Source organism: Salvia splendens, chromosome 10 (assembly GCF_004379255.2).
Source record: "Salvia splendens isolate huo1 chromosome 10, SspV2, whole genome shotgun sequence".
Taxonomy (NCBI): domain Eukaryota; kingdom Viridiplantae; phylum Streptophyta; class Magnoliopsida; order Lamiales; family Lamiaceae; genus Salvia; species Salvia splendens.
The window spans coordinates 18,377,903-18,394,163 of NC_056041.1; the positions used below are offsets into that span (position 1 = coordinate 18,377,903).

General features: G+C 39.0%; 1 protein-coding gene and 1 long non-coding RNA gene across 2 annotated transcripts; both read left to right on the plus strand.

Annotated features, from left to right (window-relative positions):
- Window positions 1-2,657: 2,657 nt before the first annotated feature.
- On the plus strand, window positions 2,658-8,212 carry LOC121750800 (alpha/beta hydrolase domain-containing protein WAV2-like). Its single transcript, XM_042145411.1, has 8 exons — window positions 2,658-2,910; window positions 4,389-4,424; window positions 4,570-4,648; window positions 4,930-4,984; window positions 5,171-5,287; window positions 5,935-6,099; window positions 7,066-7,300; window positions 7,833-8,212. Exons 1-8 carry the CDS (start codon window positions 2,673-2,675, stop codon window positions 7,835-7,837), a joined length of 930 nt encoding a protein of 309 aa, XP_042001345.1. The 5' UTR covers window positions 2,658-2,672; the 3' UTR covers window positions 7,838-8,212.
- A 3,367-nt stretch (window positions 8,213-11,579) lies between these two features.
- On the plus strand, window positions 11,580-15,694 carry LOC121751209. Its single transcript, XR_006040024.1, has 4 exons — window positions 11,580-12,011; window positions 12,209-12,241; window positions 13,017-13,104; window positions 15,101-15,694. It is a non-coding gene; the product is annotated as an uncharacterized LOC121751209 (long non-coding RNA).
- Window positions 15,695-16,261: the final 567 nt, after the last annotated feature.

A 16,261-nucleotide genomic window follows, 5' to 3' on the forward strand; every position in this document is an offset into this window, starting at 1 on the left:
TAATGAGTAAACCAATGACAAATACTATTAAAAAAAGCTTTTTCAATCAATTTGAGAAGTTAAATTTAAATTTAAGTGATTTGTAATTCTTTTATTTATTTCGATTATGCTGTTTTTTATAATTTTAGCTATAGAGTATGATTTTAGGATTTTAACTTTTCAATTTTTGATATTTTAATTTTATGATTTTAATTGAATAATGTTTGAAATTCTAATCAGTAAATATATTTCAGTAGAAACAATATATGAAAATGGATAATTTAAAAAATAAGAAATATTTTGAGACATTTTAACAATATGAATATTTCTAATAAAAGATAATGCTACTTAAATTCTTCTATACATTTTGTCCATCGCTGATCGTATCACTGTCCCATAATTCATAAGCCTATATAGGATTTTTTTTTCGTTTTCATTAAAAGTAGAGTTGAAACATTTTTTGCTAGGTCTCATATTTGAACCCTAATAACAATATATCAAAGTATAAAATGGAGAGTAAAAGCTTTTAACAGTTGATTAGCAAAGCCACCATCCATTTGTTTAAACGATGTCGTTTGGATCACTTAGCTGAACCCAGAAAAGCCCCTATTTCGATCTCTAAGAGCATCCGCAACGTGGCGCGGAACTGTCCCGCGTTTCGTTCCTCAGAGCCCCCATTTCGATCTCTAAGAGCATCCGCAACGCGGCGCGGAACCGTCACGCGTTTCGTTCCGGAAGAATGGAACACCAACGCTACGCGTTGCGGCACACCGTCCCGCCCCCGAACAGTTCCCATCTTGTCCCGTAACCCGTCCCTGCGAGACGCGGGACGGGCTGTCACGCCACGCGCCATGGCGACGTGGCGCGCCCCTGCGTCGTGCGTGACGCCCACTCGCCGGTCCGCGAGTGGGCATCGTCACGTGCTGACGCAATAAATCTTTTTTTAAAAAAAAATTGAATTTAAAAAAAATAAAAAAAATTTGTAAACGGTAATATTACCGTTTATTACCGTTTTTTTCTTTTTTTTCTATTTTTTTTACTTTTTTACTCTATTAATACTCCTAATTCATCCCCATTTCACACACAACTACACATCTATTCCTCCTAAATCAACTTCATTTCCTCTCCAATTTTCATCTAACATCTCATCACAAAATGTCCGGCGACGGCAACTCCGGCGGGTGGGATCTCAACACGTTTAACGATTGAGAGACCATGTACAACACACTGGGTGGTTCCGGTTCATCGACGCCGGGCACCCAGGGTTCGGCGATGCCGGGTGGGTACCAACCACCCACTTTTGACGTGGATGCATACGCTCGTCCCTCCGCCCCACGGTATTCGCAGGGATTATCCCAGATTCATGAGGATTTCCCCGTTGAACCCACTATGGGAGTAGGACGAGGCCGGGGAGGAGGCCGAGGAGGGCGAAGCTCCAGGACGGAGTCAGAGGCGGGCGAGGAGGAGGAGGAGGAAGAGGAGGATCTAGGCCGGTATCCATACAGCAACAACAAAACGATGGCGGTGTACACGTGCTTCTGGGAAAAGGTCACCGAGATCTACCACCAGATTAAGTCGAAAGGGTCCCGGAAGCGCACATATAAGATGTTCCGCTCTCACTTTGGCCGAGTCGACAAACAGGTCAAAAAATTTTGCGGCATCTACTCGACCGAAGTGGCGCACTACCAAAGCGGAGCTTCAGGAGCCGACATTCTGAGGGCGGCTTTGCGCGTCTACAACCAGGACACCGGTAAACAATTCAAATATGTTGATATTTGGCAGGTCGTCAAGGACGAGGAAAGGTGGGCCTGCGGTGTCCGCTCCAGCTCGGGTTCAACCTCAAAGCGCACGAAGCACACGGCGAGTGGCCAATACTCGTCTGGTGACACCGGTGAGGGCATTAGCGGACAAGAGGGTGCACCGCAGGAGTTTGCGGGCACGGCCTGCGATGCCGCGGTATCCAGCCGTGGGCGCCGTCGGCCGCAAGGGACCAAGGCGGCGAAGGCGGCTAGAGCGAGGAAGAGTCGAGGCGAATCAAGCCAGTCGGGCTCGGGATCGGGCTCGAACACCCTTATGGCGGTGTACATGACCGCCACAATGGCGGACACTGCCCGCTTCTCGCCCTCCCAATACCAAGCCTGGTAGAACGGAATTGTGCATATGGCAGCACAACTTGGCCTTCCGCCTTCCCCTGCACCTCGACCGCCTTCGGAGGATGATTCGCCGAAGGAGTAGTTTTTTTATTTTCTTTAAATTTGTATTTTAAATTATGCAACGTTTAATTTTTTAGGATTTTAATTGTGTGTTTTTTATTTTTTAAAATTTTAAGTTGTAATTTTTTTTATGTTGTGTGTTTTTTAATGAATGTGTTTGTTTTAATATAATTGAGTTGGAAATAAAAATAAAAAATAAAATTGAATGAATAGTAATTTAAGGAACGGTTAAGAAATCCATAAGGAATGGGAATGGAGTAAAAAAAGTAAGTGGGGTCCGCAAACAGTAGTCTAAGGAACGGTATATAAACATCGTTGTGGATGGCCTAAACACACACACACAATCAACCAGCAAAATTCAGTTTCCTCTGCGCATCGATCGACGATCCATGCTCCGGAATCAGATACACCCACGAAAACACTCAATCCTATTTACAAAGATAAAGTACAGATCGAGGGGGGAAAAGCGTGCGTCAATCCATGGTGTCGTTCGTGAGCGCGTTGCTTTATGGAGTTGGCGGAATCGTGGTGGCCGGCATGGCATTGCTCGTGGCTTTCCAGGAGAAGCTCGTCTACGTACCCGTGCTGCCTGGTCTCACTAAGTCCTACCCCATCACCCCTGCCCGTCTCCGCCTCTTATACGAGGATGTCTGGCTCACTTCATCTGATGGCGTCCGTCTCCACGCTTGGTTCATCAAGCTCTCCGCCGATTGTAAAGGCATGTTCTGTGTATGCTTTACTGTTTTTACGGTTGTTTGGAGTCGCGATTGAAGTCTAATCACAATGAATCTTTTTTTTTCTGGTAATTTGGCACTCATTTTTTTAGGGTTTTGTGGTAGTGTGTAGAAGCTTCCAAAATTCTTTTTTGGTTAGTGTGGTGGGGTGATCTTGTGGAATTCAGATGCTTCCTACTGATTTTTATGAAAAGTAGTGGCTTGGAGTTGGAAACTTGGATCCGAGGCTAAATAATTTACTTATTATATAAAATTATGAGAAAATAAGAGAACTGCTACAAAAATTGTACAGCAGCTAGTATATTAGTATGAAAATATTTTTGGTTGTTATCATTTGAGAATCTCAAATTGAGATAAATGTTTGCATAGTGGGAAGATTTGTTAACATATGGTTAATTTTTCTTGAAAACTTAAATATGCTGATGAGTATGGAACTATGGATAACATATTAGAGTTTGTGTGATTACAGTTCATTGTTTCATTTGGCTTATAGGGACTGGTCAATTTCTTTGACATGGAGGTTTTATTTTCATTTGAACATGGTAGTAATTTTGTCTCAGTGCTGATACATAGGAAAAGTCAAGAAAAACCTTGTTTTATGGGTTTATCTAATGTTTGATAGTACATAAGAAAAGCCATTTCTAAAACTTCACTTCTCTATCTGACGTTTTCCCAGTTTAAGTATCAAACAGATCATTATAAGTACTGCTAAACTGTGAGCATCGTATCAGCGGCATCTCTAACTAAACCAATACTTGTCTCAAGTCTCAACTGATAGACTATCTGTGTGGTAGTGATAAACTGGTGGTAATAGTTCTCTAGATAGTATAAATATTTGTGTTGTTGAATGGAGGTTGAAGGACAGTATATTTTGGATATCAGCTTTCTCATTGTGTCCTATAGTAAGTACCACATGTTTGGAAAACTATGGACATCATAAAACTGTATGTACATCTATCTGTTTCCCTGTATATTCACACAAAGTAAAATAATAACTAAACCAATACTTGTCTCAAGTCTCAACTGATAGACTATCTGTGTGGTAGTGATAAACTGGTGGTAATAGTTCTCTAGATAGTATAAATATTTGTGTTGTTGAATGGAGGTTGAAGGACAGTATATTTTGGATATCAGCTTTCTCATTGTGTCCTATAGTAAGTACCACATGTTTGGAAAACTATGGACATCATAAAACTGTATGTACATCTATCTGTTTCCCTGTATATTCACACAAAGTAAAATAATAAAAACGACAAAAGGAGAGCATATATTTGATGATGCAATTATTGCTAACAAGAGTGTGAGTCTTAAAGGAGATGCATCAATTATTAAATTACTACTCCGCTCTTCTGAGTCTCCTTATTTCTAGCCTTCTATTTTATCATTTACATTTGTTTCTGAAACATAAGTTATTATTGATTGGACCTACTAACACTAAGACATGATTTTATGACTTTTTCAGGTCCAACTATTCTCTTTTTCCAGGAAAATGCTGGCAGTATCTTTTTCATTGTTCTTTTTATGGGTGGCTATTGGTTATATAACAATTTCTGATGTGTAGAGGACTAGAGGTAGCTCCCAGTGTTTCCTATTTGGGAAGGAATTTGTGTATATTATGTTGGGCCTTGACTAATTAATTACAGATATTGCTCACCGCCTTGAAATGGTTCGGATTATGTTACAGCGATTGCAATGCAATGTTTTCATGCTTTCATACAGAGGGTGAGCAGCTTTTCTAGAATGCAGATTGCAACCAGAGTTTGTTATCCTTTTTATGTGTGTATTGTGTATCTACTTGCATCTTTTTCGAGCTCCTGACTATTAAATACATGTATTCTGTATCATCTTCTTCTGATAATGCTTCATCCTCGTCTAGTTCACCTCATTCTTTTCCATTTCTGCCCTTTTCCCATCCTCTTTTGATGGTATGCTTGTTACACTTAGCCATTCTGTGCTTACTTATCTAAATGAATTAGCTCATTTTTCTGCCTTGAAATTTTCAGTTATGGAGCTAGTGATGGGTTCCCTTCACAACAAGGTATCACTAAGGATGCTCAGGTTTGCCTTCTTGCTCCCGATCTTCTATATAAAAGTGTCTTGCGGCCAATTCTCTAAGCTTTTAATTAGATAAGGAGGATTATTGTATTCCTGCATGTATATTTTAATTCTGTTACTTCATGTGGTGAGGTATGGGAAGGATTGGATGCAACTCATGCTAATTCATGCTGTTTTCCAACTAAACAGGCTGCTTTGAACCATCTGGTTCAAAGAGTAGATATTGACACTTCCAGAATTGTTGTCTTTGGAAGGTCTCTTGGGGGAGCTGTTGGAACTGTGCTAGTTAGAAACAATCCAGACAAGGTAATATCATCCATTCATCCCTACAGGCTGAGAACCACATTTCTTTTATATATCTTACCTTTTCTCTTCTCTCCCCCATGAATGATTTACTTTAGCAGGGGAAAACCTTTATTTAATACAGTACCATTTTGTGCACAAACTTCTACTTTCAAATCAACAGATGTATCGAAGCGACAATTTTGTTTTTCCAACTAATGTTCAAAATAATATAGTACAGCTTTTGAAATAGACATAAGCTAATGTGAATGCGTAAGAGGGAAATAGACATAATACAGCATGCCCCATTTTCCTCTTAATTTGCATCTACTCGCCATTTCCTAGTTTGTTCTGAATTTTCTGATGTATCATTGTAGAACCATGACCTACTTGACTCTGACGCTCTAGTGTTACTATGAAGTATGTAGCAATGTTAGATTTGATGCAAGTAACAAAAGTATGTGGTTATTGTTTCCCTTTCCTGACATTGTAGACACTTGGTAAATATTTTAGAGCCACTGGTCGCTAAAAGCTTCATCAAACTTTGATATTCATATAACTCTCGCGTTTTAGCATTCTTCTTTTCGTTTTTTGTGTTTTAGCAATATGATGTAGTTTTTTAATTCTTTGCTTGCCTCGCTCTGATATTATATTTAACTGAAATATCACAGGTAGCTGCACTGATACTAGAAAATACTTTCACATCCATTTTGGACATGGCTGGAGTTCTCTTACCATTTCTGAAGTGGTTTATTGGAAAAGGTGGCTCCAAGGGTCCTAAAGTTCTTAATTTTCTTGTTCGTTCTCCCTGGAGCACTGTTGATGTTATTGGAGAGGTGAGTCTACATGTTGTTGGAGTCTATTATTTTGCACTTGTTCTACTTGTGTGGGTGTCTTGCCAATGCCAAAATACTGGCAATCAGCTCCATGTGGCTTAAAGCTCAAAGGCTTAGTTTTTATGTTAGAATATGAGTCTTTAATAAATTCAATTGCTACCAAATGAATCAAAGATAAGTGATCAATTTTATACTCCGTGTTGTAACCAGTTGCTAGCATAATTATAAGAATGTAAAGTAACTATCTATTAGGATATTATTTCTTTTCATTGGAAAGTCATGATTCCTATAATTCTATTTCAAACTGTCACATAGGGTGTACTGTCTTAGATGTATTGATACGTATTACTTAACTTGTGCTTACTTTCATTTTAGTTATCTATCTTTTTCTTTCTTCTGTTTTGAATTCCAACCTTAAGTTGTACTTTCAAATCAATCACTTCTCAAAGGTATTTTTAGTTGACAGAAAGCTAGCATGACAAAGTAGTTAGTGGCTATTGCCATCCTAGCTTCCATTTCTCAGTTGGTCACTATTCTTCTCATTTTTATTTTTGCCACTCTTGTTTTCTTATTTACTGGTTGAAATAATAAGAAAAATGACTGATAAAGTGCAAATGACTTGAGAGTTAAGTTCTCATCCAAGAAAAGTATACTGAGCAGGATGCACGCCAGCTCTCTGGTAATTAAAGAATACTACATTTTTTTGAAAGGGATTAATCTTTAATTAAATGCTAGTTGAAGAATCAAAATGAAAATTATCAGAGAGGTAAGTGACTAGATTGAAAGTAGATGAAGGTAAGCATCAATAGCCACTTGTGATATGTAATTATCCGGGCTTTATCTTGTCAAACATTCCTTTCCAGTAGTTATTTGCCATTATTTAATTTTGCCCCTTGTGCGAGAGAAGTTATGTGTGCTAACTAAGATAAAATTGTTCACTAACTTATTATGTTTTTAACTGCACAGGTCAAACAACCAATCCTCCTCCTTTCTGGACTACAAGATGAAATGGTTCCCCCAGCTCACATGGAGATGCTATATGCTAAAGCAGCTGCCCGGAATCAGCAGTGTTCATTTGTAGAATTCCCTACGGGAATGCACATGGACACATGGTTGGCTGGTGGTGATCGGTATTGGAGAACAATTCAGGAGTTCTTGGAAAAAACAGTGCCAGAAAAGGATAGTGGCTCCTCTAAAGTGGGTAAGTTTTGAATTTATTTTTCCTCCGGATACCTGTCTGCTGCACTATACCCTCTATAGCTAGAATTAACTTCAACTTACCACATTAGGCTGGGATCCTGTTTGCTGCACTCTACCCTTTATAGCTAGAACTAACTTCAACTTACCACATTAGGTTTCCCAAACTTCACGCTGATGCAGCGTCTTTAGAGTAAGAATGACAACACATCTAGCAAATAAAATGCTAGTGTGGATACAAAGCCCTTTTTCATTATCCACCCGAATGTCTATCATCACTCTTTACTTTTGGCCCTTCAACTCCACCTTTTACAAGAAGATTATCAAACTCTGTTGTTCCCTCCAATTCTCCTTATGACTTTGATTCTTAACATGTAGCTCTCTTTTTTCAATGGCCTCTCAGTGTATAATTTTTATTTTGCTTTAGGCGGCTATAAAGACAAAGCGTTGAAGAGTTGGATTTTTCTGAACAATTGTTGCCTCGTATATTTTGTATTTTTGTTATACTACGTATCATTTTTTGCTGTTTCTTTCAGATTAATGCGAGGTTTTATGCCGGGATGTGGAGTTACATTAAGCATAAGCACTGTGGTTGAAGATGGCTGCCACTATTGGCGAGACACAAATTTTGCAAACAGTTCGGACGCTTTTTGGTGTATATGAGATGAACGTGGTATAGTGCACCATTTCCTAATAAGAATAATTGTACTTGTATGAGCAAGGAATTGGAGAAAATATTCTGATTTTACTAATTGGAATTGGTGAACTGCTATTGTCGACTTGTTTGGACCTAATCGTAGTGCATGAATGTATTCATTTGTTCAGAATAAAAAACTTAAAATCGGTGTTTGTTGTATTACTATTATCTTTGGAGCATTTGTTATTGTGTAAATAAATTGCGTTATGGTTTTATTAATAGTATTTCCATTTTAATATTTGTGGAAATGGTTATCTAATAGCATCAGCAATGGCGCCCGTCCCGGCGGAATTCCGACCGGCGTGCCGGATGTCTGCGCGGGACGTCTGCCATTGCGCAAGGGAGGCACGAATACGGACATCGGAGTTCCGCGGCGTTCCGCCGACGTCCCGATTATTGCATTAATTTTTTTTTAAATTCTATAAATACGTCTCGTTGAACTTCATTTCATTCACATCACTTTTCTTTCGAAGAACAATGGAGCACTACGATAGCGATTCCTCCGCCACGAGCGAGTCACAGGCGCCTTATTTTCCCGTCGGCGGGAGTACGCCGATGTTCGTCGCGATGCCCCAAATATCGGGGATGATGCCCCAATCTCAAAAGGCGGCGGGGATGATGCCCGGGTACTACAACATGTACCCACAGTGGTATGTGATGATGCCCCAAATGTCCCAGATGCCCGGGGCGAGTGCCGGAATGCCCCAAATGCCGGGGATGATGCGGAATGCCATCAGTTCATCGACACTGCAAAGGGGTTCGGGGAATTCAAATATTGGGAGGTTATCTTGTGGTGCAGACTTCGGCCAAGTTCACTGCGGGTGTTGAATCTGGCTGGCCGAAGCGGACGAAGATCAGCGCCTCCGGGGAGTACAGTAGCAGTGCTGGTTCCCACGAACTCCCCCGCCGAGGCAGAGTTCCCGACACCCACATCGTCGGCCCGCCGCCGTCGCCCGGTTGGGCAAAAGTCCGCGGCGCGGATGGCGAGGGGAAGCTCCAGCGGATCCGACGAGGCCCAATCGGCAGCACCCACCCAAAACGATCCCAAGAACCCCTCATTCGCCCGCATCGCGGCACATGAAACATTGTTACATGCAATGGTTGAATGGCGCCAATCGACCGACCGCTATTACAAGCGGTCGCTTAAGGATATCATCAACAGTATGCGGCGCGATTTGGGGTTCGGAGACATGTCGGAGAGTGACGACGAGGGGACTGGCGGCGGGGAATCCGAGGAGTGAGAAGACGACTTTTTTTAACAATGTAATTTTTTTTTAATAATTATGTATTTTTTTTAATTAAGTATGTTTTTTTAAAATAAAATGGTTTCATTTTTTCCGTATTTGTGTCGAAATTTTAATTCCATAAATTGTTTAATTTGTGAATTTGTGAATTTTTTTATTGTGGAAAGTCCGCGGGGATGTCCTTTGGGATGCAGATACTCTAACAAAAGGTTATTAACATTGTACTAGTTGAAAATACCGAGATAGAATTGACAAGTTGAAAAATCGAGATAAAATCATAGTATTGATAAATGATACCACTAGTTACTCACTATCACAATTAGGGCGGGAGAAAAATACCGAAATATCGAAATACCGGTCTTATCGTACCGAAAAAATATTGAAAATATCGAACTTTTGGTATACCGTGATTTTTGGTACGGTATAATACCTTACCGAAATCTTTCGGTAAGATAACGGTATGAATTTTCATATACCGCGGTATACCGCTTTATACCGAAGTTCGGTATGTACCGTAAATTAAGGTATATAACCTAAAATATAAATTTAATAGTGTAAAATATATTTTTTATATTTTTAAAATTATAAAATTTATTGTGAAATATAAATATAATTATAAATAAAATATATGTAATATATATATTTTTTTAAAAATAAAATATAAATAATATTCTAAAAACTCAAATTATCTATTTTCATTGATGTTGAAAGTAAGGTATACCGCAAAAGTATGGTATACCGAACTTTGGTACGGTATACCAAAAATGAGGTACTGCATCGGTATAGAAATTGGTCATACCGAAAATAAGGTATACCGAAAATTTTGGTAAGGTAAATGTATGATTTGTTCGCATACCGAATTTACGGTAAGGTATACGGTATGATAGTTTTGGTAAGATATACCGTACCTCCTCACCCCTATTCACAATAGTTACTCACTGTCACAATTGATTCGTATTCATTTTTAGGACATTCTAAAGTTAAATGGACTCATTTTCTTTATTTTAAAAAAGATTTTATACAGAATACACTAAATAAGTACTTGAATCAATTTCATAATTTAAAACTAATGAAGTTTAAATTTCGGAAAAGTGCGAATTGGCGTGAGGTTGATAGAGTAGATGCTACTTTGGTGCCAAATCAGTAAAGCTAAGAGCATCTCCAGTAAGACTGGACGTCAAATAGCTCTCACATAGCCTTCACACTGCCACATCATCAGCACTACAATTCTCCTGCCACATCAGCTTGTCACATCAACTGGACATCAAATAGCCCTCACATAGCCTTCACACTACCTATCCACATCACTAATAACAATTATATAATTTAATTTACACTCGTATCAACATACGGAATTTAATTTACGAGACAAATACGGAAAATTCGAATAATAATATTAAAATTTAAAAAGTACATTAATTTTAAAAAAAATTTACAATAATTTTTAAAAAATACAAAAATTAAAAAGTACATTAATTTAAAAAAGTAAAACAAGTGGTGCGAATGAAAATGACGTTCAAAGCGCGTATAAATAGTGTTTTCGAATTTTTTTTTTTTTTAAAATCTTGCGCCGGTTTAACGCCGAATAGGGGTCCTACAATGGCGCCGTGAGGATCGGCGTCGGAACCGGCGTCATCGCGCGAATCGGCATGGCCACGCCGATTTTGACGCCGATTTCGCCGACGCCGGTTCCAATGGTTCGGCGAAAAATCGGCGTCGCGATTTTGACGCCGGCATTGGAGATGCTCTAAGAGCATCTCCTATGGCGCCCCTCCGGTAGGACGTCCGGTCGGACACCGGGAAGGGCGACGGGACGTCCGCCGTTGGGAGGTCGGAGGTCGGATACGGACGTCCCGTGAGGACGTCGGGTGTCCTCGGACGTCCCGGGGACGGGCGGGTGGATGGGCGCCACTGTGGCGAAGGTCGGACGTCCCGGTCGGACGTCCGATATTTGATTTTTTTTTATTTTTTTTTTAATTCTATATATACGGCTCGTTGAACTTCATTTCATTTGCACCACTTGTGTTAACAAGTTTCTCTCTTCTTTTACTACAAATTTCATTTCTACAAATTAAATTATTGTGATTTTTTTAATTGCGGGATGTCCTAGTGGGAAGGGCGATGGGAAGGGCGGATATGCAGGGGATGTCCTAGTGATGTGGCAGTAGGGTGGGATGTCCTAGTGACGTGACAGGAGGTGTTTTTGGGATGTCCTAGTGGATGTCCGAGTGGGATGTCCGCCCACTGGAGATGCTCTAATGTCTCCCTCTCTTTTTTTATATTTCAAAATTCAAATCATAACTGACTCTCTCCCTCTTCTCTCTCTCCTGTAACCCTTCAATTCTTCAAGCCATAACTAACAAACACTTCAGCTGTGATGGACGGATTTGGGCCCGACAATTATCGCACGGTGTGGGAGGTTGGTATAGACTAGGGCGGCTGGGATCTGAACAGCCACCGAAGAAGGCACCGGAACCTGACCGGAGATGCTCACCAGAGTTACAGCATACTGAGAGAGAGAAAGAGATAAGAGAGAGGGATAGATTTTATTTCATTAAGCATAAAATGTCAATTGCGATTACAGACCCTGTTTATTGGGATAAGCTGCCAGCTCAGCTAACTAATTGACAGCTCAATTAACTCATTCTCCATTAATCTTCTTAACGATAGTTTATTCAATCTCCCTCTCTTCTTCTTCACTCCTTTTCACGTATCAGAAGTTTTTGGAGATTTCAATGGTAGACGCATGGCCTTGATCAGAGCTCTCACCATTGGTAACTCTCTCTCTCCATCCTTTCTTTTTTTGATAAAAAAGTTCACTATAATGCTCGTGTAATTTGATTTTCTTTATTCTTCTTGGAGTTAGGGTTCCTGTTTCTTGATTGTACTGCATTCTGCTAAATTTGTTTTTATTTCTTTTTCTTCCTCCGTTTATTTATCTAGGAGTATTTATTTATTTTCTCCTTTTCAGATGCTAAGGAATTCACCCGACAGTGTGATCCTGGTGAGTTAGGTTTTATATCTATTTGCTTGATTTTCGATCAGTGATGCATGGCTACTTTCTCTTGCCTTCTATTTTGGTGCCAGATGTGATTTTGATAAAAATGGCAGGTAGTGATTTTGTAAATTGTGAAGTTATTTGAATATTCATTCGCTTTAACTTTTTTTTATTTACTGTAAATCACTCCCTCATTTGTTTCCTTAAAATTCCATCCTATTGATCCCTGTTGGGGGTGGGGGATCTAAAGAAGGCTTAGAATTATAGAATTATATGTTCTATTCTATTTGGAGCGATGATGATATCTAAAGAACAACTATATATAGTTTTGATTTATCGATGTAGATCAGGTGATCTCCCTTCCATATTGTGCAAAATTAAGATATAATTTTCCCAATTCCTTTGTTAATGTGTGCTTACATTCTATCTAGTCCTTTGCTAATCTCCCATGCATTCAAGCATGATAATGCTAACCTTAAGTTAGCACTTTATAATTTGCCTATATGTTTCAAATAAGCTTTCCAACCCCGTGAGAAAAAGTAATAAGAATGCCATCTGACTTATGGTCCTAGTATTTTGCGCTGAAGTTTCATTATCTAAACAAAGTTTTGGCTTGGTTGCCAACCCCTTTAATTTATTGTTCCTTACTACTAAAGATGAGCATATTGCAGTATAAAGTTAGTACTATTGTATCTTCTGGGCGATTATGTATAATTGCCTTTACTTAATTTCTTTGAATCTGCGATTACTGCTAGCTTCATTCTGTTTGTGTTGGATGCAGGAAATATCTATTCGATATGATAAATGATCTCCCAACCATTTTAGAAGTTGTGACACACGATGCAAAATATAAGCAAGCAATAGCATTGGTAAGTGAAATCATCATATCTTTTTCTATTGATATCTTGGGTCTTGCATCACTAAAACACTAATCCTATTCTATTATTTTGGAAGACATAAGTTGTGAGTACATTTATACGAGTTTTAAAAATAAGGCTTGTGTGTTACACTCTGCTCATTCTTAATGGCCTATATTTTGTCCAGTATAAAAAAATGTGAGCTATAAGCTAGCAAAGAGATCTTCCACTGCCTTGTGACCAAAGATATATTTTTCACATGACTTAACTGTCCATTCTAGTCTTCACTTTATTTTGGGAAATCACTATGCTACTCCCTCTATCCCATAAATTTTGTCACACTACTGGACACGGGTTTTAAGAAATGTAATGGAAAGTGAGTTGAAAAAGTTAGTTGAATGTAGGTCCTATTTTTATATATTAGTTTTATAATAATATGTGAGTGGGAATGAGTTAGTGGAATATGGGTCCACTACCAAAAATAGTAAAATGTGAAATGTGACAAATTTTGTGGGATGGATGGAAAAATGTGACAAACTTTTTGGGATAGAGGGAGTATTAAGGTAGAAGTAGTGATGAATAAAGCTCACCTCTTTTTTCACCCTTCCTCCTGGTCCTTCTAGTAGGCAGAATTTGAAGTTCTTTTCCCAGTTTGGTCCCTCATCCTAAATATTGAAGTTACCATGTCCGGGAAATTTAAACTGTAGCCTGAGATTTGGTTGTAATATACATACTAATAAACATATCATTTCAGGATCTAACCAGCTAAATTTCATAACCTACAGGTTTGAGGCTGAGCTATATCTCTGAATAAATGTTTGAATTTATATAGCACATTCTTATGCACTTGAACCAAAACATGGGCATCAGTTCTAGTGTCATAACTCATCTCACTAAAATGTCTGCAAATTGTATCAATTAGTCTTGCTTTTCAATCTGCTAAGGCAGGACCAAGCTGTTTGCTTTACATGCTGTTCTGGCTGGTTGATGTTAAAAAACAATTGATTTTCTATTGAGGTAACAAAATCTGGAAATTTGATGATGTTATGATGGCAAATAGTTTAAGAATTGATGTTTCATGATGACTTTGTTATGATGGCAAATAGTTTAAGAATTGATGTTTCATGATGACTTTGTTAGTTATTGGATATTGTTAGCATGTTTCTTTTTTTCAAAGGAAAGAAAGAATATCCCCTTGTTTTACACGATGGTTATGATGAGTTTGCTGTGACCTCTATACGTTGCCTTTTCACTGCTGCTATGTGTGAGTGATAAGTTTGAACATAACACTCTCTGACTACAGAATCCAAAACTAGCGTGCTTCCATTAGTTGAATTAAGACGCATCGTAGTCACTGGATGATTAGCATGTTCTATAGAAGTTCTGCACTCTAACATGGATGAGGAAAAAGAACGAAGAAAACCATGAATTCTATGTACGTAACATATTCACTGTGCCAAATGTAACATCTTTGTGAGGATGAGATGTGATGCTGCTGACACTAAAACTATTACTCTCTGTCTATGAATAATAGTTCCATTTTTTTCATTTAGTCCCTGTCTATTTACGGAAACTTTCTAACAGTTTATTACCCTTATATATCAACTGACTATGGAAACTTTCTAACACTACTTCAACCACCTTTTCTCTTCCTCTCTACTAATTTACCTATTGTGCATTAAAACTCGTGTCGTCCACTATGGGGACTATTTTACATGGACGGAGGGTATTAAAAAAAAGCTTAGGAGTTATTTCACTAATCATTACTTAGTCGTTTTGGGATTTGACTGTGTTGTATTAATGACTTCATACACTGGCAGGTGGGTGATTAAATGTATCAACAGTACAACCATGTGATGAATCTTGTGGTTACTTTCATGATCAATTCATTTTGCAAACTTCATGGATCCTCTTTTATTCATACAACTTCAGTCGCCGTGCTTTATTTCCTCTTCTGAAGCTATAAAAGTGAAAAAAATATTCTTACTTTCTTTTCTGTAATTTACAGGAGAGAATGTCAGGGCCCCAACCAAATGATGAGGCCAAGTATGAGGGATCGAATGAAGAGGGCAAGGGATCAGACGAAGAGGATGAAGACGAACATGAGGAAACCTTGTGCAGATCATGTGGTGAATATTACAACACCAATGAATTCTGTATTTGCTGTGACCTATGCCAGAGATGGTTCCATGGGAGGTGCGTCAATATCACACCTGCTGAGGCGGAGCACATCACTCAGTTCAAATGTCCAACCTGTACGAACGAGAGAGCCCGGCCTTGACGCCCGCCTTCCAATGCTAGTATAATTGGTCTTGGTTGTGTACAGTGCTAGTCATTTTATATCTGGAATAGTTTACTCTTAGCTACATATTTCAGTTAACCAGTAACATCTACAGTTGGAGATGTTTTGTGCCCAATTTAGCACACAGCTTTGTATGCATACTCTTCACACATTGTTGCGTAGTTTCCATCTACGACTCGTTTGCTATGTATGACAATCCAATGTAGAGATAAGATAGTAAATGGGCTGTGGTATTACACTTACGGATAATATGCTATCTATGCCACCCGTTTAGTAGAAAAGTTAACTTTTGCAGAAAAATGTACATGTTTGTTAGTTTGTTTACTAATTCGGTTAATCATCTCGAATGCCCCTCACCCTGCCCTTGTGTGATGCCTGTTCCACGAGCTCCCCTCTAATGAGTCCCGCCATTGTTCCATGTCACCAGGACGGGACACCCTTCTACCATTGCAACTGCTCTTAGAATTGAGAGAGTGATTCTATATTTGTTTTCTGCACATGTCTTCTAGAATCATAGTAGTGCTATATATGTATATGCTTTCACATTAACAGCCACAAAAAGGAAGGTCGCAGAAAAAGACATCCGAGACATGAAAATTGGGATATAAGCGAACGCATTTTTCGGATGCATTCATGGTCAAGAGAGAATGGAGATGAAGAGGTTAGAGGCAGCCTTACAAAGAGACGCAACAGCGCTAGAGAAAGTTATAACAGTAATTCTGTTGATTTTTGACATGTCCCAACTAGGAATTGACGATTCTTGGGAATTGAGGAATGCATACAGCTAGAGAGTGTTGACTGTTGAGCAGTTCGCCAGAATATATGAAGAGGCACTGCATTCTCCATGGCACTTAAAAGAGAATCTTA

What these genes read in the sequence shown, in the direction of transcription:
- LOC121750800 (XM_042145411.1), top strand. Translation starts at nt 2,673, where the DNA reads ATGGTGTCGTTCGTGAGCGCGTTGCTTTATGGAGTTGGCGGAATCGTG. An exon ending in GTATCACTAAGGATGCTCAG is followed by an intron (nt 4,985 to 5,170) that starts GTTTGCCTTCTT and finishes CCAACTAAACAG; the next exon opens with GCTGCTTTGAACCATCTGGT. An exon ending in CTGTTGATGTTATTGGAGAG is followed by an intron (nt 6,100 to 7,065) that starts GTGAGTCTACAT and finishes TTAACTGCACAG; the next exon opens with GTCAAACAACCAATCCTCCT.